The sequence below is a fragment of the Bubalus kerabau genome, chromosome 11 (assembly GCF_029407905.1).
Source record: "Bubalus kerabau isolate K-KA32 ecotype Philippines breed swamp buffalo chromosome 11, PCC_UOA_SB_1v2, whole genome shotgun sequence".
NCBI lineage: Eukaryota > Metazoa > Chordata > Mammalia > Artiodactyla > Bovidae > Bubalus > Bubalus kerabau.
In genome coordinates this window covers 88,982,001-89,008,739 of record NC_073634.1, presented here as the reverse complement: position 1 = coordinate 89,008,739, position 26,739 = coordinate 88,982,001, and the positions used below count along the sequence as shown (strand labels likewise).

Genomic DNA, 26,739 nt, shown 5'->3' with positions numbered 1-26,739 from the left:
CGAGTCAGTCAGAAAAGCCAAATGCTACAGCTTTTTCTTATCCTTCTGCCCCAAACAACAGAGGGACCGAGGGCACCAGGGCAACCTGAGGAGTGGATGCTCCAGGCCATTAGAATAGAGAGGTGTGGTGCTTTGTTCTTCCCTGATCATGGGCTGACAGCTTTCTAGAAGGTTCTGGGACCTGCTGGTCTGTGCAGTGTTGTCAGGCAGAGTAGAATGTCCAGGCTGCCGGCCAGCCTCCCTGTCCTGTGCGGGGACTTTCTCAGAATTCCTCAGAGAGCCCTGAGACCTTAGGGAATCTCCGATGAGATGCTTCTTGTGGCCTTCGGTACAACCCCCCGTTTCAGAGAGGGGGAAACCCCCACCTTTCAGGAGGTCCAGGGTGATAGTGGTGCTCGTGGTGAAGAACCTACCTGCCAATGCAGGAGACGAGACAAGGGTTCAGTCCCTGCGTCAGGAAGATCCCCTGGAGGAGGGCATGGCAACCCACTCCAGTATTCCTGCCTGGAGAGTCCCATCGCCAGGGGAGCCTGGTGGGCTATGGTCCATAGGATCACAAAGAGTTGGATATGACTGAAGCGAATTAGCATGCACAGGGTGATGTAAAAGATGGACCAGGGTGCCACTCCTGGGTGCCAGGAACCTACACTCACCTTGGCTTGCAACGTGGTCCACCGGTGGGGGAGGGCAAAAGAAACACTGCGTTTGGGTAGCTGCTGTGGGTGCTGCATTTTCTCTCTTGAATTCTTCTGGAAGCTAAAGAGTCGAGCCTTTTCAGTCCTGTGAGTTTTGCTGAACCGGAAGCACCGCTCTGCTGTGCAAAGGGGAGATCTGAGCTCTGGGACCCACCTGCACCAGAGCCGGAGGTGGGCTGAGCACTCACTGATGGTGAGGGTCTGGGACAGATGGGGCTGAGGGTGCAGAGGCTTGGAGGGGCGTGTGGGGCCAGGGGAGTGGTGCTGGCTCTCTCCCCACAGCACCTCTGGGCTTTGTCAGAAACACAAAAAGTCCATATTTAACCAGAAGGGGAATTGAATTGCCTTGACAGAAATTCCCATCATTGCAGGTAAAGGGAGTCATTGCTGCAGAAGCAGGAGCTGGGGGGGTGGATCCCAGGCCCTGACTGACGGGCGTGTCTCTGCAGGCTCGGCACCGTGTGGCGAGTCCTCGGCCGGACCCTCGCAGGTGGAGCGGGCCCGGTCCCCACCATCCTGTGGCCCCTCGGAGGAGGCCAGGGCCCCTGGAGAGAGACAGAGGCTCCGGGCAGCAGGGGGGCCACCGTCGGTCATCAGCAGGCACAGCCCAGGGCTGACCTCACAGCCGGATCCCAGCCTCAAGAGCGGCCAGCGCGTCCAGGTGTCGGCCCCGTCGGCATCCTCCTCGGGCTCGGCCTCCTCACCGGCACTTCCTGCCGCCGGCCCACTCGTCCTGCAGGCCTCCCAGTGCTCCATGACCAAGGCCTGCCGGCAGCCACCCGTGGTCTTCCTGCCCAAGCTGGTGTACGACATGGTCACATCCACGGATGGCAGTGGCCTGCCCAAGGCCGCCTCGCTCCTGCCCTCACACTCGGTCATGTGGGCCAGCTCCTTCCGGCCCCTGCTCAGCAAGACCATGACGTCCACGGAGCAGTCACTCTACTACCGCCAGTGGACGGTGCCCCGGCCCGGCCACATGGACTATGGCAACCGTGCCGAGGGCCGTGTGGATGGCTTCCACCCACGCCGGCTCCTGCTCAGCGGGCCCCCCCAGGTGGGTGCTGCCCCGTGCGCCCGGGCTCTCTGGGGGGGCAGGGGGCTTGTGTGCACACCCAGAGACTGGTTTGGGGCTGAGAGCATCCCAGAGCATCCCTTATTCGCTTCGGCCGTCCCCCAGGTGGCATCTCTCATGGCCCTAAGGGGGCGGGTAGAGGGACCCACCTGCTGCTCATGGCAGGGTGTCCTCCGTCCTCTGACCCCAGTTTCCTCCTTTGAGTGATATGGGGCTGGAGGGATTCTCTGCAGGTCCTTCTTACTCATTCAGATTATGGTTCTGCCTTTCCCACATTACTCCATTTGGTCCTCACGGCCAGTCAGGGCGGTTCCCCCTCACTCTGACAATGGAAGCTGACCCCTATTTCTGTCCTGCAAGATTTTGGTGAAACAGAACAGGGAGGCAGGAGGCCTGTCTCCACCCCCCAGCTTATTGTATTTTTCTGACAATGAAAGATGGTTTCACCTGTCATCACGGCAGGAACCTGGGTGTGAATGTCAGGGGTCGCAAGCCTGTGATGAGGATGCATGAGGTTTGTATGGGGTCTTGGGAGAGGGGCTCAGCCACACAGAGCTGGGGTGAAGGGTGGGCCCTGCAGGGAACTGCCTGGGGCTAGAGTCAAACTAAAACATCACCTGCCTCCCTGGGCCAGTTCCAGCTCTCTTTGCCTCAGGGTCCTCATCTGAGAATGAGGAAGCTACAGCTGTGTCAGAAGAACAGGAGCTTTAGACAGGAGAGTAATGATAGGGCACCTGGAACATGTTCGTCTGACCCCTAGAAAGCACTGTGATTGTCCCCGTCATCATCACTGTCCCCGTTCAAGACACGTTTCCTTTTCACTCTCATGTTCCTTCCTTCGTCAGGTACCTATCCCAAGAAACACAAACCCACAAAAATATGTATAAAAGTGCTCAGTTTTGTATTAGTAGTTTATAGTAGTTAAATAAACTGGAAACACCTTGAGTTCCGTTGGTCACGCTTGATTGAATATACTTGGGCACAGGGGTATCATGCAGTTCAGCCACAGAAAATTTGACCTAGATCTTTATATACTGACACTGAAAGGTCTCTAAGATATCTCCACTTTAAAGATCAAGTTGCAGAATAATATATACATAGGGTCACATGAGTTACACAGAAAAACCAATGTGTGTATGTGTCTGCATGTGTGAAAATATCTTCAAAAATCCCTGACAGGAGAGCTGTCAGGGAAGGGGGCTGGAATCTGTGATTATTCTACTTTATTATTGGGCTTCCCTGGTGGCTCAGACAGTAAAGAGTCTGCCTGCCATGTGGGAGACCTGAGTTCGATCCCTGGGTTGGGAAGATGCCCTGGAGAAGAAAATGGCAACCCACTCCAGTATTCTTGCCTGGAAAATCTCATGGACGAAGGACCCTGGCAGTCTACAGTCCATAAGGTCGCAAAGAGTCAGACATGACTGAGCGACTTCACTACTATTTTTATTGATCTGTATTTCTTGTACTTTTAGATAAGCATATAGTACTTTGTGTAATTTTTTAAAAAGGGGAAATAAAATGTTTGTTATAAAGGAATCCTGGTTTTTCCATACCCTCATCTTACTGAATGTTATCAGTCTTTAAAATTTTTGCATTTTTGATAGGGGAAAATTATTTTGTATATTATAGTTTTATTAGTAAGGGTGAATATATTTTAATATCTTTATTGGTCACTGGTATATCTTTTACAATGACTTTCTGGTTTTGTCTCTCTTATTTATTTTTCCTTTAGTCCATTTGACTTTTTTTTCTTTTGCTTTGTTCTTTTAGAGTATAAGTTTTAATGCTTTGTGAATTATGTGCATTCGAATATTTTCTCTAAAGCTCCCCCTGGTTGTATTTCATATTTTCATTTTGGAAGTTAGTTATTTCCATTCATCAGCATCTGTTGAATCCTTCCTATGAATCAGGCATTAAGCTGAGAACTTGGAGAGCACATTCTTAGGATGCCAAGGTGGGCAGGAGAGGAGGCTAGCCCCCAGGTCCCCTTGCAGCCAGCTGTGATGTCAGTGCACTAAGACCAATAGTATCCTGGCCTAGTGCTGGCTTGACGGGGGTGGGGACCCATTAATACAACAAGAGAAGGAAGTCCTGAACTTAGGAGGAGAGAGGTGTGATGCCAACCTTTCACATCTCCCACAATGAATTTTGTTATCCTGCTACAGATACATCCATTAATAGAAGATCACAATTTGCAATTGAGCAAGACTTTTAAGGCATTATTAAAACATCAGTTCATTTTTTTTTTTTTATAAAGTAACATTTTGTTCAGCTTTTGATGGAGTCCTAGTTCTAACAGCTTAAACAGTGTGGCCAGGTAAAATCTGGAAAGACATTTGCAATGATTGATAAGCAGGTGGGTCTCCTGCCTATGGGAGTTCATCTGTCTGCCTGTGCCATGTTTCTTTGGCCACATTTTCCCCTCAAAGGTCTTTGCATCCCCCCCAGCCCTCGTTTTAATTGGGCGAGATGGTTAAGATCGGTGGATGAATGGAGGCAAGTAAGGTGCTCAGCCAGCACACTAGACATGGATGTACTGATGGTCAGCTCCCACTTCGCTGTCCCTGCAGATCGGGAAGACGGGTGCCTACCTGCAGTTCCTCAGCATTTTGTCCAGAATGCTCATTCGGCTGACGGAAGTGGATGTTTACGATGAGGAAGAGATCAACATCAGTGAGTTCCCTGTTGATGACCCTGGGCTTGGAATGATCTCCATCAGTTTCTCAAGTGACATTGCTTTTGTCTTTTACTTTCAAGATGGAATTCTCAGGTCAATGATCTGACTCCTCCCAAGGGCTTTGGATGGTTTTTATCTTTCCCTTGTAGTCATTTTGCTCAATCCTAGAGTAGAGCCTAGGAGGCCTTGGGGAAGATAAAATTACGATACTAAAAATAACCGCTCTTTACTGAGTACCTTCCAAATGTCAACCACTGTGCCAGATACTTTACATAAATTACCACATTCACTTCCTCTACCACACCGTGAGACAGGTATTGGTAATCCATTTTTCTGCTAAGTAACATGTTCAGGAGCCAGCTCAGGGGTAACAGAACTGTAACCATATTAGGTTTGGTTGCTGCCTCTAGGGAGTTTCCCAGGTGGCTCAGTGAGTCAAGAATCCACCTGCCAGTGCTGGAGACACGGGTTCAATCTCTGGGTTGGAAAGATCCCCTGGAGTAGGAAGTGGCAACCCACTCTGGTATTCTTGCCTGGAGAATCCTATGGACAGAGGAGCCTGGTGGGCTACAATCCGTGGCGTCTCAGAGCTGGACACAACTGAAGCAACTGAGCATGCGTGCATGCTGCCTCTAAAAAGTGGAATTGTCCATCAGATGAGAATTCCCTTTCAGACTGCTGAGCACATAGGTCAGCATCTTGGGGCAAAATGAAAAATACATGATATGTGGGGAATAGGCTTTTCTCCTCATTCCCAGAGTGGAGTTTATCCTGATGAAGGGAAGACTGTCTTTGAACATGTTTCATGCTCTTGTAGAGCACCTCCTCCATCTCCTCTTCTAGCGCCACTCCAGTGGCTCTGAACAGCCTACTGAATGAATCTGTTGGGAATGAAGGTTTGTGTAAGGAGTCATATTATAGAGAAGGGGCCCCAGGAGGCTGCACTGGCATCTACAAGCACTTCTGTTCTGTATGTTTAAGGTGCACAACTGGATGATTTGACACACTTTGTGGAATAATCGCCACAGTCACCTCGTACAGTGACCATGTTCATTGCAGCATCATTCACAATTACCAAAATGTAGCAACAACTGTATGGTGTCCACTGAAGGATAAACGCCCGCCAGCAGTTGAGTGGATAAAGAAGGGGTATATATGTGCAATGTAGTCAGCCTTGACAGAGAAGGAAGTCCTGCCCTTTGCACACACAGAACTTCTTTACATACTCTTAACTATGTTTGCATTTTGACTGGGAGAAAATTTAGAACCCAGGAAGCCCGTCTAGCCCTTAATCTTTCCTTTGAAGGAAAAAGGAACCATATCTACATTCATCTGCACTCTCAGTTTTCCACCGTTTCCTCCACAATTTGGACCCGTATTGCAGATGAAAGTCAGTGGGTCTGCTGAGTTTCTGTCTCACGTTTTGTTGGATATACCAATGATAAAGAGGATTTGCCTGAAGTGTGTTAAACTTCACAGCCTTATTTCCTCAAATACTCTCCTGTTGCTTTGGGTTTCTCTTTGGCAAAATGTACATAATTCCCCTTTTACAGGATGTTGTGAAGATTAAATGATGTTACACATATGAAGCACTGACCATCTATTAAATGTATAATAAGCATTCCTCTCCCTCTTCTTTTTTTTCTCTTATGGACATTTAGGATATATATATATGAGCTTCCCTGGTGGCTCAGATGGTAAAGCGTCTGCCTACAATGCGGGAGACCTGGGTTCGATCCCTGGGTTGGGAAGATCTCCTGGAGAAGGAAATGGCAACCCACTCCAGTATTCTTGCCTGGATAATCCCACAGACAGAGGAGCATGGTAAGCTACAGTCCATGGGGTCTCAAAGAGTCAGACACGACTGAGTGACTTTATATATATATATATATATATATATATATATATATATATAGACACATGTAGCTACATGGATGTAGTATTACATATCAGTTCAGTTTAGTCGCTCGGTCGTGTCCGACTCTTTGCGACCCCATGAACTGCAGCACGCCAGGCCTCCCTGTCCATCACCAACTCCTGGAGTTTACCCAAACTCATGTCCATTGAGTCAGTGATGCCATCCAACCATCCCATCCTCTGTCGTCCCCTTCTCCTCCTGCTCCCAATCTTTCTCAGCATCAGGGTCTTTTCAAATGAGTCAGCTCTTCGCATCAGGTGGCCAAAGTATTGGAGTTTCAACTTCAACATCAGTCTTTCCAATGAAGACCCAGGACCCATCTCCTTTAGGACGGACTGGTTGGATCTCCTTGCAGTCCAAGGGACTCTCAAGAGTCTTCTCCAACACCACATTTTAAAAGCATCAATGCCTTGGTGCTCGGCTTTCTTTATAGTCCAACTCTCACATCCATACATGACTACTGGAAAAACCATAGCCTTGACTAGATGGACCTTTGTTGACAAAGTAATGTCTGTGCTTTTTAATATGCTATCTAGGTTGGTCATAACTTTCCTTCCAAGGAGTAAGCGTCTTTTAATTTCATGGCTGCAGTCACCATCTGCAGTAATTTTGGAGCCCCCAAAAATAAAGTCTGACACTGTTTCCACTGTTTCCCCATCTATTTGCCATGAAGTGATGGGACCGGATGCCATGATCTTAGTTTTCTGAAAGTTGAGCTTTAAGCCAACTTTTTCACTGTCCTCTTTCACTTTCATCAAGAGGCTCTTTAGTTCTTCACTTTATGCCATATGGGTGGTGTCATCTGCATATCTGAAGTTATTGATTTTTCTCCTGGCAATCTTGATTTCAGTTTGTGCTTCTTCCAGCCCAGCGTTTCTCATGATGTACTCTGCATATAAGTTAAATAAGCAGGGTGACAATATACAGCCTTGATGTACTCCTTTTCCTATTTGGAACCAGTCTGTTGTTCTATGTCCAGTTCTAACTGTTGCTTCCTGACCTGCATACAGGTTTCTCAAGAGGCAGGTCAGGTGGTCTGGTATTCCCATCTCTTTCAGAATTTTCCAGTTTATTGTGACCCACACAAAGACTTTGGCATAGTCAATAAAGCAAAAATAGATGTTTTTCTGTAACTCTCTTGCTTTTTCCATGATCCAGCGGATGTGGCAATTTGATCTCTGGTTCCTCTGCCTTTTCTAAAACCAGCTTGAACATCTGGAAGTTCACGGTTCACATATTGTTGAAGCCTGGCTTGGAGAATTTTGAGCATTACTTTACTAGCACATGAGATGAGTGCAATTGTGCGGTAGTTTGAGCATTCTTTGGCATTGCCTTTCTTTGGGATTGGAATGAAAACTGACCTTTTCCAGTCCTGTGGCCACTGCTGAGTTTTCCAAATTTGCTGGCATATTGAGTGCAGCACTTTCAGTATCATGTGTATAAAATATCATATACATAAAATCAACATATTCCATAATTTGGGGTTGGACCAACTAGAATTTTTTACCTTTTTGCCAGCAAGCGTTTAATGAGCACTGTAGACTGCACGGATTACAATGTCCAATGATACATGGCAAACGTGAAGACATGGGTTGAGCCAGGAGTCGTGTTGGCATTCAGAAAGGGGAAGCCAGTGGATCTGAGCATTTATAAGCGTTTTCCTAGAGGTGCAGTGGTAGGAGTTGGGCCTTCCTGGCTGGGTAGCATTTAGGTATAAGAGCAAGAGAGAGAACTGCGTTGGTTTCTGCTGGTGCTGGCAACTAGTGTGGTATATTTGAGGGACAGGGCCAGGGAAACCACAGAGCACAGGGTTACATGTATTGGGAGGAGTGGAAGTTAGTGGAAGTCAGAAGAGCAAGCCTATCCCATAGGAAACCCAGCATGAGGCTCTTCCTCTGGATAGAGATAGATCTGAATGCACATTCTTGTTGAATTAGAAGAATCCTGAAAATGGAACATGTACCTGGGTGTTTGAGATCCTGTGGTAACTTGTCGACTCAGCATCAGTTCCACTCCAACCATCACCCTTGTGCACGTTTGAAATAAATCCTTCTCACATCCCATTTTGTCACAAATCTGTGTTTCTCCCGATCCTGTAGACCTCAGAGAAGATTCGGATTGGCATTACCTCCAGCTCAGTGACCCCTGGCCGGACCTGGAGCTGTTCAAGAAGTTGCCTTTTGACTATATTATTCATGACCCGAAGTACGAGGACGCCAGTCTGATCTGCTCACACCATCAAAGCGTAAAGAGTGAAGGTCAGATTTGTCAAACTCTTGCTTCCACCTTCTTCCAGAGTATGTGGAAATAGCCTTTTAAAGGGATGAGCTAAATTTTGCTAGTGATGAGTGAACTGGCGGTGCCTGTTAGAGCAGTGAGGTCACCACCTCTCTGGACAGGAAACGCTCTTCGACCCCATGAGGGAAAACTCACTGCTCCATTAGTGCAGAAAAATGTGAGGATGCTGTTGATGGCTTTTCATGATTGGAATACTCTGAAGATTCTTGTTAACCAAAGAAAAAGATGTATATTTTTCTATGAATTTGGGTTGTTACAACAAAATGCATCTATTTCCCATCCTTCCCTCGGTCTCTCATTTTCTCGCTCCTTCTTCGGGGACCACTAATTTTCACAGTATTATGACCCTGACGGGTTTCAGGGTCACTGGTGACAAACATCGGATGTGAGTGGCCAGTGAGATTATAAGCACTGACCGGGAAAGTTCAGTGAATGCAGTGTGAGAGGAAGATACCAGTCTCCTTGTCGATTTCATCATTTTATCTTCATTGAGCTCAGAGCAGATGCCGTTCACTGGAGCCTCCTTCATGTTTCACGTAGACCTTCTCGAATGGAGGTTGAGTGTTAAAATCTTAATTTTGCTAAGTCGTTTGAAATCCTAGCGGTGATTGTGTGCTTTGCAGCATTTGCATGTTACGTCAGCGATCAATTTACATTGTCACGGATCGAATCCTTGAATAGGTTTGTAAAACATCCGTAGCAGGATGAGTGAGACGCCGTGTGACTGTACTGTCTAGTTTATCCCACTGAGACTCTGTCCTTTCTGGCCAGTGGAGTCAGCGTGGGGCGGACAGGTGAGAGGCGATCCCGGGAAGCCCTGTTACAGTGTTTCATTGCCAACAAGCGGAACAGAGGGTATTGGTCGGGCCTCCTGGGATTAACGCGGGGATTTCGTGCAGACAGAGGGACGCACCGGAAGCCGGAGGACCTGTACGTGCGACGCCAGACGGCGAGGATGAGGCTGTCCAAGTTCGCAGCGTACAACACGTACCATCACTGCGAGCAGTGCCACCAGTACATGGGCTTCCACCCCCGCTACCAGGTAGGAGGAGCCCCCAGGCAGCCCCTCGGGTGGACTCCAGCGGGCACTTCCATGGCTCTCGGCTACATGTTTCATCGTGGCTAGCACCTCGGTCTCCTTCTTCTCCTTATGTTTGCATCCTGGAGTCAGGAGGTGGAAAGTTCTGGAAGAAGCCCCTTCGTCCTGAATCCTCCATTCCCTTCAAGCATCTCTGAAATAATTATTGATGCTACCGAACAGTGATTCCCCTGGGGTGACATGTGTATTAGTGGCAGAGTTAACCAGCTATCAATGTCTTACTTTTCTTTACATCTTAGCAATCTCTAGTTAGTTCAGTGCAGTGGATACTTCCTGAGTGCTTGTTATATACTGGACACAGACTCAGAAGTGAAGAAAACGCCAGACTTGAGGCTTACAGTCTAGGGATGGACACGTGCACATAAACAGAACTCTGGAGCAGGCTAAAGCTGGCAGGAAAGCGCTATGGTTGACGTGTAGACATTATGAGGTTTAAGAGAGGAATTTGCATTTACTGAGCATCTACTACGTACCGGGCTATGTACTAGGCACTTTTTATATACCAGTACTTCCCAATTTTTAATGTGATAGAAAATGATATTTGTCCTGGACCCTGGGTAGATGGATAAGACTGCTCCCAGGGCTCTGGCTGAAGCAGTTTATGTTTAAGTGACACCTGTGTTCCATTCATTCAAGGGGCACTTGGTTAGGAATCTGTACTGTTGAGTTTCTTCTTTAATTCTCATTAAAACCCCACAAGGCTATAGCATTATCCCCATTTAATAAATGAGCATATGATACTGGGCAGGGAGCCAGGGGAGAAGGTTCTGAAGGATCAGTAAGAGTTTGCCAGGGAGCCAAGGTGGACAGAAGAGGGGGGGGGAGGAGCAAATGGCAAGTACAATAGCAGGGAGACGAGGGGTGTCTAGGGGACTCAGAAGTGACTTTAGTGGGTGTTGATGGAGCTTAGAGTGAAGGCTGGTCCCGGGACAGGAGGCTGGGTGGGTGGGCACAGACAGACCACAGAGTCATCCGTGCTGTGGGGAGGAATGGGGCCTTTGCAGTGAGAACTCTTAGTTGAGGCCTGATGAGGGCAAGGCTACCTTGGGAGGGGGTATTTCCTTCTTCTTATTTTTTAATTTTTCTATTTTTTAAATTGATTTTTTCAGTCGACGAACACTTGATAAGAAAATGAACAATTTTTCCAGTTTTTTGAGATATAATTGACAGATAACATTGTGTAAGTTTAATGTAGACAACATAATGATTTGATAAATGTATATATTGCTAAATGATCAGCACAATAAGTTGAGTTAATTAACATCCATCAGTTTTGAATAGTCTCTTACTAGTCCGTGGAGGGGCTTCCCTGGTAGTTCAGTTGGTAAAGAATCTGCCTGCAATTCAGGAGACCCTGGTTCGATTCCTGGGTCAGGAAGATCCCCTGGAGAAGGGAAAGGCTACCCACTCCAGTATTCCTGGGCTTCCCTAGTGGCTCAGACAGTAAAAGAATCTGCCTGCAGTATGGGAGACCTGGGTTCAATCTCCGGGTTGGGAAGATTCCCTGGAGGAGGGCATGGCAAGCCACTCCAGTATTCTTGCCTGGAGAATCCCCATGGACAGAGGAGCCTGGTGAACTGCAGTCCATGGGGTCGCAAAGAGTTGGACACAACTGAGCGACTAAGCACAGCCTTGTGGAGGTTTGTGGGGGCCTGTGGGCTGGTTCTCTAGAAACAGATGGAGGGTAGGATTTTACACTGAATTTCTTTTCATTTCAGATGCAGGCAAGGAAAGAGGAGTCAGGGGCAGCTGGAGCTGATGGGAGACAGATAGCTGTGCAGCACCCAGGGGTGCAGGACAGCTCTACCAGTCCATAGCTGCCCCAGAAAGGCCTGAAGGTGACGAGGGCTCCAGCTTCCTCTGTCTGTCCCCTTTGCAGAGGGAAACAGCAGATGGTAGCTTTAATTTTCCCAAATCTTCCTGGCCTTGAGCTTAGCTGCTACTGAAGTAGCACCTGTCTCCTCTAAGCACAGATTTTTTTCAAATGATGCAATTGTACTCTAGACAAAATTAAAAAATACATATGAGTGTTTTTCAAAGGATTAAAAATGATCAGAAATCCTATTTGCTGCAGATAAACCCTCCTAACATTTCTTCCCTTGGAGATGAAGTTTTTCTTTCAAGGCAGAGAAGAATATAAGTGAAAACATTTTCTTGATCTTGAAATGTGAAGAATGCAGAGACTGGAAGGTTCAGTGCCTGGTCGCTTCAGGGTCTGCAGTGAATGAGTAGACGGAGCCTGGAGGAGGAGGAGGGGGGCAGGTCTGAGCTCCAGCCCCCGGGGCCAGCCTCTCTGTAGGCGGGTTGGGTCTGGGGCCACACTTGCAGGGGTGTGAAAATCAGGTCCCCTGAGGACACAGGGGCACATGCTGACTCTCTGCTGACAGGTCACTGCTTCTGCTGTTTGATTCTTTCTCCTCATTGCTCAAGGCTCCCCTGGGAGGCTGTCTTAGGAAATTCCTCGGTTATGTCCCTCTTTGCTCCCTCCCCTGGTCAGATTCTGTTTCTCCCTCTTCTTGGCTCTCAAAGCAGAGCCACAGTCCGTCAGATGTCACAGCCAGCGCGTCCTGGCCCGTGTCAGCCCTGCCCTGGCCCCCATGGCCCTCCGGAGGGCACGGGACAGACTAGCAGTGCATCTGCAGGGGCAGCTGAAGGGAGAGGGGTGGCTAAGGCCTTGCTGTGGACGCCAGAGCCGAGGCCTGGAGGAGGCATCCTCTGGCCTGGGCTTAGCCGGGCTGGGAGGTCACACCAGGAGCAGTGTGGGCACGGTGACTGGGTAACAGGAGGACTCTTTAGACAAAGTGGCTGGAGGTGAGGCTAGACTTAGGGATAGGAGTGAGCCCAAGACCTCTGGATGTCCACCATGGGAGTGAGGACCTAGGATTATCCATTGGTTCCTGAGTCTGGATGTGGCGCGTGAGACAGACATGCACAAGTTTACACAGTTATTGTCTTCTGCTGTTACACAGATCAGCTGTCATGAGAAAATAATCTTTGTTGAAATTAAAAATGTGACCTGGAGCATGAAGGCTTTGGTGCCCCAGCATTCCTCTGGGTCCAATCCAGAGTCCAGAAGGTCTGGGTGGCTACAGAGGCATCCCCTGGGTACCTAGGGGTCAGCACCAGGATGGGAGCCTCTGACCAATCAGGTGTGGCCTCGGGTACACACTCGCGGGTGTCCATGCTATGAACTGGCATCAGCTGGGGCAGCGGTGGCAGTAGCCTCTGTGTGGTCATGGCTGCAGCAGGCCTGGGTTCTTCCGGGAGGTCAGGCCGGACTCTGATGACAAGCTCTGTCCTTTCCCCCTCACACCCCAGCTCTATGAGTCCACCCTGCACGCCTTTGCCTTCTCTTACTCCATGCTAGGAGAGGAAATCCAGCTCCACTTCATCATCCCAAAGTCCAAGGAGCACCACTTTGTCTTCAGCCAACCCGGAGGCCAGCTGGAGAGCATGCGACTGCCCCTCGTCACAGACAAGGTACTGGCCCTGCGGCCCTGGGGCTCAGCCTTGCAGATCCAGGGGCTATTATCAAACAATGAAAACCTTCGTGAAGTGGTAGTGGGTTCCTTTGTTAGAGGGTGACGGAGGCTTTATTAGCTCCTCTACTCCGTTTTCTAGACGGTTCCCATCAGAACTGGTTAGGAGCACCAGCTCAGTGGCAAGTGCTTTGAGAAATCAAGAAGGAATAGAAGACCTAGCTTGGTTGTTGAGAAAAGAGTGAAAGAAAACACAGTTGCTTATATAGAAGATTCACAACCTGAGTGAATGAGAAGCTAGGCTGTGTGGCTCAGAAGTGGAGGGATTTAAGTCACACAGCAATAACGTGCACTCAACATGTATTAGGCGCCAATAGGTGAGGGTCATGGATTTGGGTCACTGATACAAGCCCATTAGTTTTGCTCACCTTACACACCATTCTCAAACAAGCATTTATTTCGCTTTGTATTCTGTGCACCAGCGGTTTGGGCTCGGTTCTGCTGGGTGCTTATCCTGGTTGCCATCCCTTGTGTTTGAAGTGAGGTTGGCGGTGGGGCTGGACTCTGGTGGCCTCAGTGGGACGCCCGTGTCTGCTCCTGTGGCCTCTCCTTGTCCAGCAGGCTAGCCCGGGCTTCTCCCTCGGGGCAGGGGGTGGGGGGCTTTCTGAGAGAGAACAGAATGCCTCTGGAGGCCAGGCTCGGAACTGGCACGCCACTATCTGTACTGCGTTTCATCCGTAAAAGCAAGTCCCAAGGCTCAGCCAGATGCAAGGCATGCAGAAACAGGCACCATCTTCTGATGGAGGAGGCTGCAGAGTCACGTCTCGGAGGGAGGGTAGTCCTCGTGGCCAGGCTGACAAACGCTTGACGTCTCTGTGCCCATGCTCTCCAGAGTCACGAGTACATAAAGAGCCCGACGTTCACTCCCACAACTGGCCGTCACGAGCACGGACTCTTTAACCTGTACCACGCGATGGACGGTGCCAGCCACCTGCACGTGCTGGTTGTCAAGGAGTATGAGATGGCGATTTACAAGAAATACTGGCCCAACCATATCATGCTGGTCCTTCCCAGCATCTTCAACAGCGCTGGAGTTGGTAGGCCTTAATTTTTTTCCAAATTTGTTGCAAAGTTAAATTCAAGACACGTTGACTTCATAGGAAATCCACTGAGAAATGTTTTTCTAGACCGAACACCTGTTTTCCCTTAGTCCCCTCCAACAGGTGTGTGCATATTAATTACATTCATTCTATAATCACTGCTGTCCCACCACTGCACTAAGACCACCTAAACTGTGTGTGTGCTCTTCTGAATGCTGTGTGTGTGTGTGTGCTCAATGGCTTCAGTCATGTTCCACTCTTTGTGACCCCATGGACTGTAGCCCTCAGGTTCCTCTGTCCATGGGATTTTCCAGACATGCATACTGGAGTGGGTCGCCATGCCCTCCTCCAGGGGATCTTCCTGACCCAAGGGGTGAACCTGAATCTCCTACGTCTCCTGCATTGCAGGTGGATTCTTTACCAGTGAGCCACTGGGGAATCCCCTGAATGTTCTTAATCAGTTCAGTTCAGTTCAGTCGCTCATTTTCGTCCGACTCTTTGCAACCATATGGACTGCAGCACACCAGGCCTCCCTGTCCATCACCAACTCCCGGAGTCTACTCAAACTCATGTCCATTGAGTCGGTGATGCCATCCAACCATCTTATCCTCTGTTGTCCCCTTCTCCTCCTGCCTTCAATCTTTCCCAGCATCAGGGTATTTTCAACTGAGTCAGCTCTTCGCATCAGGTGGCCAAAGTATTGGAGTTTCAGCTTCAACATCAGTCCTTCCGATGAATATTCAGGACTAATCTCCTTTAGGACGGACTGGTTTGATCTCCTTGCAGTCCAAGGGACTCTGAAGAGTCTTTTCCAACACCACAGTTCAAAAGCATCAATTCTTTGGCGCTCAGATCAGATCAGATCAGTTGCTCAGTCGTGTCCAACTCTTTGTGACCCCATGAATCGCAGCACGCCAGGCCTCCCTGTCCATCACCAACTCCCGGAGTTCATTGAGACTCACGTCCATCAAGTCAGTGATGCCATCCAGCCATCTCATCCTCTGTCTTCCCCTTCTCCTCCTGCCCCCAATCCCTCCCAGCATCAGAGTCTTTTCCAATGAGTCAACTCTTCGCATGAGGTGGCCAAAGTACTGGAGTTTCAGCTTTAGCATCATTCCTTCCAAAGAAATCCCAGGGCTGATCTCCTTCAGAATGGACTGGTTGGATCTCCTTGCAGTCCAAGGGACTCTCCAGAGTCTTCTCCAACACCACAGTTCAAAAGCATCAATTCTTCGGCGCTCAGCCTTCTTCACAGTCCAACTCTCACATCCATACATGACCACCAGAAAAACCATAGCTTTGACTAGATGGACCTTTGTTGGCAAAGTAATGTCTCTGCTTTTTAATATACTGTCTAGGTTGGTCATAACTTCCCTTTCAAGGAGTAAGCATCTTTTAATTTCATGGCTGCAGTCACCATCTGCCGTGACTATGCTGCTGCTGCTGCTGCCGCCTAGTCGCTTCAGTTGTGTCCGACTCTGTGCGACCCCATAGACGGCAGCCCACCAGGCTTCCCTGTCCCTGGGATTCTCCAGGCAAGAACACTGGAGTGGGTTGCCATTTCCTTCTCCAATGCATGAAAGTAAAAAGTGAAAGTAAAATCACTCAGTCGTGTCTGACTCTTAGCGACCCCATGGACTGCAGCCTACCAGGCTTCTCCATCCATGAGATTTTCCAGGCAAGAGTACTGGAGTGGGGTGCCATTGCCTTCTCTGGCAGTGACTATGGAGCCCCCCAAAATAAAGTCTGTCACTGTTTCCACCGTTTCCCCATCTATTTGCCATGAAGTGATGGAACTGGATGACTTGATCTTAGTTTTCTGAATGTTGAGCTTTAAGCCAACTTTTTCTCTCTCCTCTTTCACTTTCATCAAGAGGCTCTTTAGTTGTTCTTCACTTTCTGCCATATGGGTGGTGTCATCTGCATATCTGAGGTTATTGATATTTCTCCTGGCAATCTTGATTCCAGCTTGTGCTTCATCCAGCCCAGCGTTTCTCATAATGTACTCTGCATATAAATTAAATAAGCAGGGTGACAGTATACAGCCTTGATGTACTCCTTTTCCTATTTGGAGCTAGTCTGTTGTTCCATGTCCAGTTCTAACTGTTGCTTCCTGACCTGCATACAGGTTTCTCAAGAGGCAGGTCAGGTGGTCTGGTATTCCCAACTCTTTCAGAATTTTCCACAGTGTTATACCCTAATTTCACTAACTGCAGGTTTTCTGGGATAACCTGTCACTTGAATTCTTTGGTGATAGACCCTTTAAAACACCCCCTACTCAATAAAATTTCTGTGAATGGAGACTTGAGAGAGTCTTCTAGGTGTTGACTAAAAAAAAAAAAAGCACAATGAGAGAGTTGTGAGTAAGGTTTTACTGGGGGCAGAATGAGGACCAGAGCCTGGGAGACCGCCTCTCAGATAGCTCCGAGGAACTGCTCCCAGGAGATGTGGGGAGAGGCCGGTGTGTATGTGAGGGAAGGGGGTTAACTGCCATCAGGCGCACACATCAGCAGAGGGATGCTGCTGGTCACGGACAGCAGGTGTCTCCATTAAGGATTTTCGTGCGTTTCTAGATAGGAGACAGTGCAGGAAACCGGGCTTATAAAATCTTCTCCTGAAAAATATCTCACGATCTGTAGGCCTGTTCTGCTGGTTTGTCCTAGAGCACAGAGTGCCTCATTCTCCACCCTGAACGGCTTGCAGGGTGTGTTGAAGGTCTGCAGTGGCCACTAGTGACCTCACCCTTGTAGAGGCAGATGGTGAGAGATGGCTTTTGTCTGCATAGAATCGAAAGGCCTTTCTCTTTCAGCTTTCTGGCTTTTAAAGCTATTTTGATTTGTTGACGATTCTTTTTTTCTTCAGTGCTCAGTTATTGGTTTATTCATGGTCTCAGCTGTTAGAAAAGCAAAGATAAATAGACAGATGTGTGCACAAATGGGAGGGGAGTGTTTTCTGACCTCGAATTTCCTCTCCCGAGTCAACAGCCTATAGCAAGTGGATAAGGGCTGCAGAGAAGAGGAGGTAGGGCTGGGGCCTGGGTGAGCTTTCATCAGATTCTTGTTCTTAGCGGGGCTTTGTCCTGGGTTGGGGTGGGCACTTGGACTGACCCGAGTCGGGGTCGTCTGCTCATTTCAGGCGCCGCCCACTTCCTGATCAAGGAGCTGTCTTACCACAACCTGGAGCTGGAGCGGAACCGTCAGGAGGAGCTGGGAATCAAGCCCCAGGACATCTGGCCTTTCATTGTGATTTCTGATGACTCCTGCGTGATGTGGAATGTGGTGGACATCGACAGTGGTGGGGAGAGAAGCAGGTGAGAGCCCCTTTCCCAACGGCACCCCACTAAGACAAGGGAGCAGGCACTCTGCCCAGTGGGGGATTCTTGTCCATCCTTTGAGGACCCCAGAGGGCGCCTCCTCTTAGAAGATGTAGTGTGCGGTGGACAGAACCCTATCTGGGATGGGCTCACCCGTCAAGCCTTTGAGTTTTTAATTGAAAACATTTTACTGAGGCACAGTAGAGACAGAAAATAATGCAACATAAATTCAGTATAAAATATAAAAAAAAAAGTGTCATACATATCCAGGTATTTTCACAAACAGAACACACCCACTTAACAAACTCCCTGATGAAGAAATGGACCATCACCATCACTGATGTGCCCTCCCCCACACCTTCTAGAACCTTCTCCCTGCTCCAGCCTCCTCCTGACATGAAGCTGTATTTTTATTTGCTGTGTGACATTCGGGAAACGACTCTTTCTGGGGCAGCTTTCAAAGGGGCACTTGCCCTTGTCCTAGAGGTTTGTTACGAGGATTAGGTAAACCGTGAATTGTGTGCCTGGAGGAGGGTGATGGAGCGGCAGGAGGTAGAAAAGGCTCAGTAGGTAGAGCTGCATTTGAGCATCATTGAGAAGATACCTCTGTGTGGTTTTTTGGCACAAGCATTTCAACTTAGCCTTTTATCTTTGGCTTATTTGAGAAACAACTTGAATGCTTGGCTTGTTTTTTTTTTTGAGAGACGATGTAAGGTTAGTTCTCTTTTGTGTTAGTGAGTCCTAAGTCCTAGTGTAACAACTTCCATCCTCACCACTGTTCTTCTGGAAAAAAATGTGTTCGGTCTGATAGAGCCCACAGACATGACAAGAGCAAGCCGCCATGCTTTCAGTGTTTTCACTGTCAGCCTTCCGAGGGCGAAAGCTTGGCTGAGCACAGCGATGAGGAAGAGAACTAAGCTTTTTCCCTCTGCTTTTCTGAATTTCGTTCCGAAGCAGAATGTTCAAGTCCTGGTGTGTCAGAGCTGGCTGAGGCCTTAGGGAGCTTAGCAGAAGCCCCTCGGCTGGGTAAAAGGAAGCTGAGATGCAGAGAAGTTGAGCCACTTACTGGGTCTCTCACACACAGAACTCTTTTTGCCTGGGCTACCAGCCCCAGGGTTACTCCCTTCAGCTGCCCTCCCTGTTCGTCAGGTGGCCCTCACTGTCTTCCCAGACCTCAGTCACCATCAGGGTGGGGTGGGAGGTGCTTACACATAGCCTCCTTCCCTCCCCCTAACCTCCTTGGAATTGCCACCAGAAACACGAGGTGGCATGGCATGCTGCAGAGAATGTGGGCTCTGGAGACAGACAACACCCTTCCAGCCAAGCTCTGTTGAATAACACTGGCCAAGTCAGCCAGAGCCTCCTTTTCTTCATCTGTGAAATGGGGATGATGGTTCTATGTGACAAGATTGCTGCGAGGATCAGTGGTAATGAATTCGAAGTGCCTGGTGGCTGTGATGGGTTCTGGGCACAGCAGCCTGCCCAGCATGTTCAGGGGAGAGCAGCGGCCTGGCCAGCCCAGTCTGCACGCCGACCTGGGGATGTCTGTCTCCCTCCTTCGAGCAGAGAATTTTCCTGGTCGGAGAGAAACGTATCCTTGAAGCACATCATGCAGCACATCGAGGCATCCCCCAACATCACCCACTACGCCCTGATCGGCATGCGGAAGTGGTCCAGCAAGACCGGGAGCCGCGAGGTGCGCGAGCCCTTCTCCCGCTGCCATGTGCATGACTTCATCGTCTTGAATGTGGACTTGACCCAGAACGTGCAGTACAACCAGAACCGGTGAGCCCCGCCCAACCACGGCCATCAGCTCAGCCCGCGGTCCCAGGGCCCTTTGTCCAACCACATCCATCAGCTCAGCGCGCGGTCCTAGGGCCTTTTGTCCAACCACGTCCATCAGCTCAGCCCACGGTCCCAGGGCCCTTTGTCCAACCACGTCCATCAGCTCAGCCCGCGGTCCCAGGGCCTTTTGTCCAGCCACATCCATCAGCTCAGCCCATGGTCAGGGCCCTTTGTCCAACCACGTCCATCAGCTCAGCCCACAGTCCCAGGGCCCTCTGCAAGGGGCAGCCTTACTCCTGGAGGGCCCTTGCTCCTTCCTTGCCCTGCAGGGCCTTCCTACCCATGGCACTGGCCTGGCCCCTTGCTTTCAGTCCTCATGGATTTTTCTTTTTTTTTTTTTTAGTATTTTTGTTGCATAATTTTAGGGGAGATTTGCATAAGACCATTCAGCTTCCTTCACCAGTTCACACGGTACCTTATTTAATGACTTCGTTCTTCTAGGTGGTGTTTCTCTTGCTTTTCTGGCTCCTTCTGTGAACATATTACTTTCTAGGAGCTTGAGCGCTGAAGGAAATGATAATTTCCTTGTGTCCCTCTCTCTGGATCTAGCCGCAGAAGTGCTCATGTCTCTAGAAGAATCCAGTCGCTAATGTTAGCGAGCCCTTTACCTGCCAGGAAGTGGGCACATCCCCAAGAGTGCCTGCAGAGGAGTGTCTGTTTTGGAGCAGACTGACCTGCTAGGAATGTGGGTTCTGCCGTTTGTCAGCTTTGACATTTAGGCAGATGACTCGCCATCTCTGAGTCTTGATTTCCTCCTGTAACAGTGGCTCATATAGTGGCTCATATATTTACTCTGGGAGACCAGTTGTCTTCTTTCTAACATGTAGATGAAGTGGCATTTGTTAAGTCCCCTTCACGGTACCTGGCATGGCGTGCCAAGCTCAGTCATGTCTGACTCTTTGTGACTCCATGGACTGTAGCCTACCAGGCTCCTCTGTCCATGGGATTTTCCAGGCAAGAATACTGGAATGGGTTGCCATTTCCTTCTCCAGGGGATCTTCCCAACCCGGGGATCGAATCCCAGTCTCCCGCATTGCAGGCAGACGCTTTACCATCTGAGCCACCAGGGAAACAATAAATTTACTCTGGGAGGTCAGTTGCTTTTTAACAGATAGATGAAGCGACGTCTGTTAAGTCCCCTTCACTGTGCCTGGCATGGTGTGCACGGTCCACACGTGACAGGGCTTCTGTAGTAAAAGCCTGAGTACACCCTGCCTTCCTGGTACAGGGGCATCACAGCTTGTTTCTTTCTTGGTTTGCCTCCTGTGCCTCCCAGGGGAAGGTCTTTGGGGGCAGGAATGAGCTTGCTCATCTTCCCAGATACGGGGGTGTCTGGTGGGGGCGTGACCGTGAGCTAACTGGAGGCCGACCCACCCCCTCCTCTGGTTCCCGCCAGGTTCATGTGTGACGACGTGGACTTCAACCTGCGGGTGCACAGTGCCGGCCTCCTGCTCTGCCGGTTCAACCGCTTCAGCGTGATGAAGAAGCAGATCGCGGTGGGCGGGCACAGGTCCTTCCACATCACATCCAAGGTGGGTGCGGCCGTGTACCCGGAGAGAGCTGCTGCCCGTGGTGGGAAAGCTGGTGGGGAGGCCACCCGGGCACCTCTGAGTCAGTGGGGTGGGCTTGACGGCTAGGAAGTGCTAGTGAAGGTTTCCTGCTGGGAGCCCTGAGAAGAGAAAGACTCCATCGAGTTTCCCTTCTCGTCTCCAGTTGTGTGTGTGTGTGTGTGTGTCTCCCTGCCACGTGCGCACCACCAGCCTTCCAGTGTGCCCTTGCCCTCACCTCCCACCCCCACCCCACACTCTCTCTCTGCGTGATTTCTTGAGCACATCTCCATTAGTGTCTTTGCTGCTCACTTCTCTGGCTTTTCTGCTGGGCAGAGCCCTTGGGGGTCAGATGTGGTACTGTGCTCTTCTTAGGGTCCCCAGGACAGCACCTGCTAAATACTGCCTGAATGGGACTGACAGGCTAGCTTGATGGGTGTGCCATCTGCCCTGGAGACAGCCTCCAGGTTGGGGGAGACATGTCCTCGGTGATCTGTATCCTCCAGGAACCCGTAGGGCGCTGGCACACCCCTGCCTTGAAGGTCCCTTTGATCCATGGAGGAGAGTGGCAGAGATAAACTGAAGAAGTAGGAGAACCCATTGAAAGGTGTCCATCAGAGGACTTGAGTAGTCTTATGTATGTGCACAGTCTGTTTGGCTCCAGCCTGGGAAATACGTTGGTGATCGAGTAAGAGATTGTGGGCCCAGAGGGCTGGGCTGTCGAGAGGAAGACCAGTGGGACTGGACAGGAGACAGAGAGGATCTGGAGGTCAGGGGGAAGTCTGACCCTTCCCAGAAGCTGACATCCCGGAATCTGGGGGAACATTGGGTCCTTGGGTTCTCTTTATTTTTTTCTAGACAAGACAGCCAGGTCTCTGCACGGAGTGGTCATTGTCTATAGTCACTCATCCCGTGGTCAGTTTTCACACATCCCACTTTAGTTAAGCCAACTTTTCCTTAATGGAGAGCTTCACCATGGACGTATATGTTCTCACATCACGGTTGCACACAGCCATCCACGACGGGAAGGCCCACCCCAGGTCCCCGGGAGTGGCTGATGCCCGCCCGTCCCCACGCAGGTGTCGGACAGCCCCATGGCCGTCGTGCCCGCCCAGTACATCTGCGCCCCCGACAGCAAGCACACGTTCCTCGCGGCCCCCGCGCAGCTCCTCCTGGAGAAGTTCCTCCAGCACCACAGCCACCGCTTCTTCCCGCTGTCCCTGAAGAATCTCGGCCACCCCGTGCTGTCCGTGGACTGCTACCTGAACCTGGGGTCTCAGGTAACCATCCGAGGGGGCCCTGTCGAGCCCATCAATCAGAGAAGTCCCTCAACATGGGAGCTAGAACCCAGAACTTGGAATTACAGCCCCCCAACTGTGTCAGCTCTGGCCTGGCCCCCGCTTTACAGTCGATAAGATAAAGGCTGAAAGAATTGAAATGGTGTGCCCCCATATCAAGGGGCTTCCCTGGTGGCTCAGTGGTAGAGAACCTGCCTGCCAGTGCAGGCACAGGAGATGCAGGTTTGATCCCTGGGCCGGGAAAATGCCCTGGAGGAGGGCATGGCAACCCACCCCAGTATTCTTGCCTGGAGAATCCCGGGGACAGAGGAAGCTGGCGGGCTACAGTCCATGGGGTCGAAAAGAGTCAGACACAACGGACGCGACTTAGCACACACACCCTGATATAGAAAGTTAGGAATCAAACGTACTACTAATGCCAGAACATCTCTGATTCTCAAATGAGGTAATGAATAGATATATCTGGGTAAGTCTCGGAGTTGATGTTTAAAACATAAGATTTGGAAATGACATTGAATGCTGTATTTGGTCCTCCAAGCCCAAGCTTGACCTGGCAGTTAGTGTGTGTTAGATGCAAAGCTCTAGCACAGTGCTGTGGGGTGTTTCATGGAAAATGACTTTTCTCATGGATTCCATTTTTTCCCCCCCAGATCTCTGTGTGTTACGTGAGCTCCAGGCCCCACTCTTTAAACATCAGCTGCTCTGACTTCGTGTTCAGTGGACTCCTGCTTTACCTCTGTGACTCTTTCGTGGGCGCTAGCTTTTTGAAAAAGTTTCATTTTCTGAAAGGTAACTTCTCGTGCTCTTACGGTGGACCTTGACTTGAATGGCTGTCGTCACTGGCACCTCTGTGGAGGTGAACCTGGTCCCCATCCTTTTTGGCAACAAGTAAACTGAGGCTCAGGCTTCCCTGGTGGCTCAGTGAAAGAATCTGCCTGCCAGTACAGGAGACATGGGTTTGATCCCTGAGTTGGGAAGATCCCTTGGAGGAGGACATGGCAACCCACTTCAGTATTCTTGCCTGGAGAATCCCATGGACAGAGGAGCCTGGTGGGCTACAGTCCACGGGGTCACAAAGAGTCAGACACGACTGAGCGACTAACAAGAACAGCAAAACTGAGACTCAGGGCTTGTGACTTTCCCGGCTCTCCAGGGAGGCACAAGAAGGCTGGGGTGGGATCCCAGGATGGCTCTTCCCCTCTACCTGTTTGCACAGAGATAAGACACATCCCCTTTCTTCCCAGTGACCAGCAGATATTTTCAACTTTTCTGTTGCTTTTCAGGCCAGGCTCTTAGCCTAAGCATGCAGACCTCCTAGACATTTTTCTTCTTGGTGGATGAGTTCTTCTTTGTCCTGGGCTGCTGCGTGTATCTTTACTTTCCTTCTAATCTTTCTCCCTCTATAGGTGTTTTCGTGCTGGAGTGGTTGAGAGTGGGAAACATTCATTCAGTATGACTTAAAAACACTATTTCCAATCCAGCTGGCATCCCTAATTGATCTTCACTTTTTCTTGGTTGGACGTGACGCCCACCTTCCTCTCTGTGAGGTGTTGAGTGAGCATCGGGGTTGCATAAGCTTTGGGGAAATAGTCAGAGGTTTCCGCAACATTCTGTGCTCCTGGGAAACATCTTGTCTAATAGAAGGATGGGATATGGAGGTAGGGGGGTAGATGGTATGAACACCCATGATTATTGATGTGTGCTAGGGTTCGAGAGGAAGGAGAATTCACGTTGCCAGGCAGGAGGAGAGGCAGGAGGCGCAGGGGGCCTGGGTGGGCAGCTGACTGCGATGGGTGAAGAGGGCAGGGTTAGGCTGTGGGGTGCAGTGTTTCCCACCAGCGCTGGAGCTGAGGATGCTGGTTTGTGATCCTAAGAGTCTTTCTCCTTCTCCCTGTCTGCTCACTTCTTTGCCATCATTTCTTGGTTCCATGTTGTCTCATCTGCCAAACCTGCCAAGTCACACGCTCACTGTCTAGCTAAGATGGTGAAGCAGCCCCTGAAAACAGGCGCTCACTTGGACATCTGGCTCTTCCCTTCCAAAAGCAGCATCGTCTTTTGTTCTGGCAAACGGCAGCAGGGCGGGAGCTTTCCTGCGCAGAAACTCCCCTGTTCCGTTCACACACCTCTGCCGTTGTCCACACAGGTGCCACCTTGTGTGTGATCTGTCAGGACCGCAACTCGCTCCGCCAGACAGTCGTCCGCCTGGAGCTGGAAGACGAGTGGCAGTTTCGGCTGCGAGATGAATTCCAGACAGCCAACGCCAAGGAGGACCGGCCACTCTTCTTCCTGACCGGACGGCACATCTGAGGGTGGAGCCTGCCCAACCTCAGGCTGCTGAGGCTAAAGGAAGAATTAGAACCCCGGGGTGTCTGGACCGGGATGGGACCCAGTGGTGTTTGTTGCCACACCTTCATGGTAGGTGCCAGGGAACCATAGGTCCCAGAGATGCGTGGAGACTTACTGAGAGCAACAGGGACGAGTGGATGGTGAGCAAGAACTCCAACCCCAGACCCCTAGGTTCCGGGCCAGACCCCACAGCCCTGGCCTGTATCGAAGTTCATTTTATGAAGAACAAAGTTTTGCCTACTGTCACGACATCCATATGCTTCCATGGACACACTTGGACAAACTTGACTTTCCTCTTAGTTCTGAAGGATCCTTCTTGGATTATTTTGTAGAGATGCCAGCATTTCAGATGATGGATGTGGTGTTGGCTAAGTAGGTTTCCCTCTAACCTACTCCAGAGCAATAGTCCAAAAGACCATTTTAACCATAAAGGCTGGACACAAGGAAAAACGAAGTAGGTTCACTTAATTATGAATTGTGTAAGGTTACTCTTTTAGAAACTAGCCCAAAGGCATCACATTTAATAAAGTAAAACAAATAGTTTCACTTCAGAGCAAATACGATTCTATTAAAATAGTATAGGGTAAATACCCTACCTCTTAGAAAGGGCAAAAGTGAAAAGAAACTTTTTTTAAAAAAACTACAGGGCTTGCAGGAAGGTAATTAGGGTTGCAGAGATTGACCTTGAGAAACAGAATTTGCCTTACAAAGGAAAGAGAGCCAAACGTCTTTCTTGAAACAAACAAAACAACCAAAGCGATAGGGAAAGTAGCTGATAAGAACTAGACTTCTGACTCTAATTTATTGAAGCTCAGTTTTTAATCTCCTTGAATTGCTCGTCTTCTCTTCTGAATGTTTGGTCCTTGTCCAGAGAGGAAGGGGACAGACAAGGTCATGGTTGTACTGTGATACCCGTACTCTGCCTTGCCTGCCGGAATACATTTTAAACCAGCATGTTAGGGTGCCCCCTAGAGGCCGGGCCCGGGGCCAGGTGCTTTCACTATCTTGCTCACCCTTTCCAGCAGCCTTGTGCTGTGGCATCTTTCTTCCCCTTTGAAAGGTGAGCCAGTTGAGATGGAAACAGTGCATCACCCCAGGATCACACAGCTGCAGACTCCGGGGAAGAAGAGAAGCAGAGCAGACTCCGGGGTCCGTCTCCCCGGCCCACCACACTGTTTGTGGAGTGGCCCGTAACCGCAAGAGTTGAAAGGTCCTCAGAAATGATTCAGCAGAATGCACTGTTGTCCATCCATCTTAGACGTTTATAAGCACTCTAATGGATACTAATCCGAGAAGGAATTATGTTCAAAGATGATGCCAAAGAGTTAATGTCAATCTTTTCTTCCCTGAGGAAAAAAAAAATAGTCCATGAGTATAAAAAATTTAGATCAATGTTTCTAAAAAAACGATCACTTTGTATATGTCATTATTCCTATTTTGGAATAAAAACTTACCTTTTTGAGTTCTACCTTCTTGAGTCTTTCATAAATGGTGGCTTCTAGGCTGCTCTTCCTGTTTCATTCGTTAATTTAAAGTTGAAAAAAAACCCTAACATTCTTGTTTGTTCCAGCCTTATAAATAAAATTCATAATGCATGTATTGTTTCTTTGGTGGGAATGAATTGCACTGTCTTAGAGAACTACCTGCTTGAAATCGCAATGTGTGACAGAAAGGGTAGTTTGGGAAAGAAAAGAATAAATTCATAAAAGTAAGTGTATAGTAAGATGTGCTCGTTGTTCAGCTGCTCAGTCATGTCCCAGTCTTTGCAACTCCATGGACTGCAGCATGCCAGACTTCCCTGTCCTTCATTATCTCCCTGAGTCTGTTCGAACTCGTGTCCATTGAGTCAGTGATGCCATCCAATCATCTCATCCCGTGTTGCCTCCTGCCCTCAGTCTTTCCCAGCATCAGGAGATCTTTTCTAATGAGTTGGCTTTTCTCATCAGGTGGCCAAAGTATTGGAGCTTTAGCATCAGCCCCTCCAGTGAATATTCAGGATTGATTTCCCTTGGGATTGACTGGTTTGAGCTCCTTGCAGCTGATGGGTTGAAG

General features: G+C 49.4%; 1 protein-coding gene across 4 annotated transcripts in view; it reads left to right on the top strand.

Moving 5' to 3' along the window:
* Positions 1–26,383, top strand: part of GREB1 (growth regulating estrogen receptor binding 1) — a 123,428-nt gene extending 97,045 nt beyond the window's left edge. For all 4 annotated transcript variants that reach the window (XM_055540909.1, XM_055540908.1, XM_055540910.1 and 1 more), the window contains exons 22-33: positions 1,145–1,749; positions 4,338–4,440; positions 8,462–8,620; positions 9,560–9,702; positions 13,078–13,239; positions 14,131–14,335; positions 17,474–17,648; positions 19,218–19,436; positions 20,893–21,028; positions 22,123–22,323; positions 22,992–23,130; positions 24,485–26,383. In XM_055540909.1, the coding sequence (XP_055396884.1) occupies positions 1,145–1,749; positions 4,338–4,440; positions 8,462–8,620; positions 9,560–9,702; positions 13,078–13,239; positions 14,131–14,335; positions 17,474–17,648; positions 19,218–19,436; positions 20,893–21,028; positions 22,123–22,323; positions 22,992–23,130; positions 24,485–24,648 (2,411 nt within the window). In that variant the 3' untranslated portion in view covers positions 24,649–26,383. The remainder of the gene's footprint in view (positions 1–1,144; positions 1,750–4,337; positions 4,441–8,461; positions 8,621–9,559; positions 9,703–13,077; positions 13,240–14,130; positions 14,336–17,473; positions 17,649–19,217; positions 19,437–20,892; positions 21,029–22,122; positions 22,324–22,991; positions 23,131–24,484) is intronic.
* Positions 26,384–26,739: the final 356 nt, after the last annotated feature.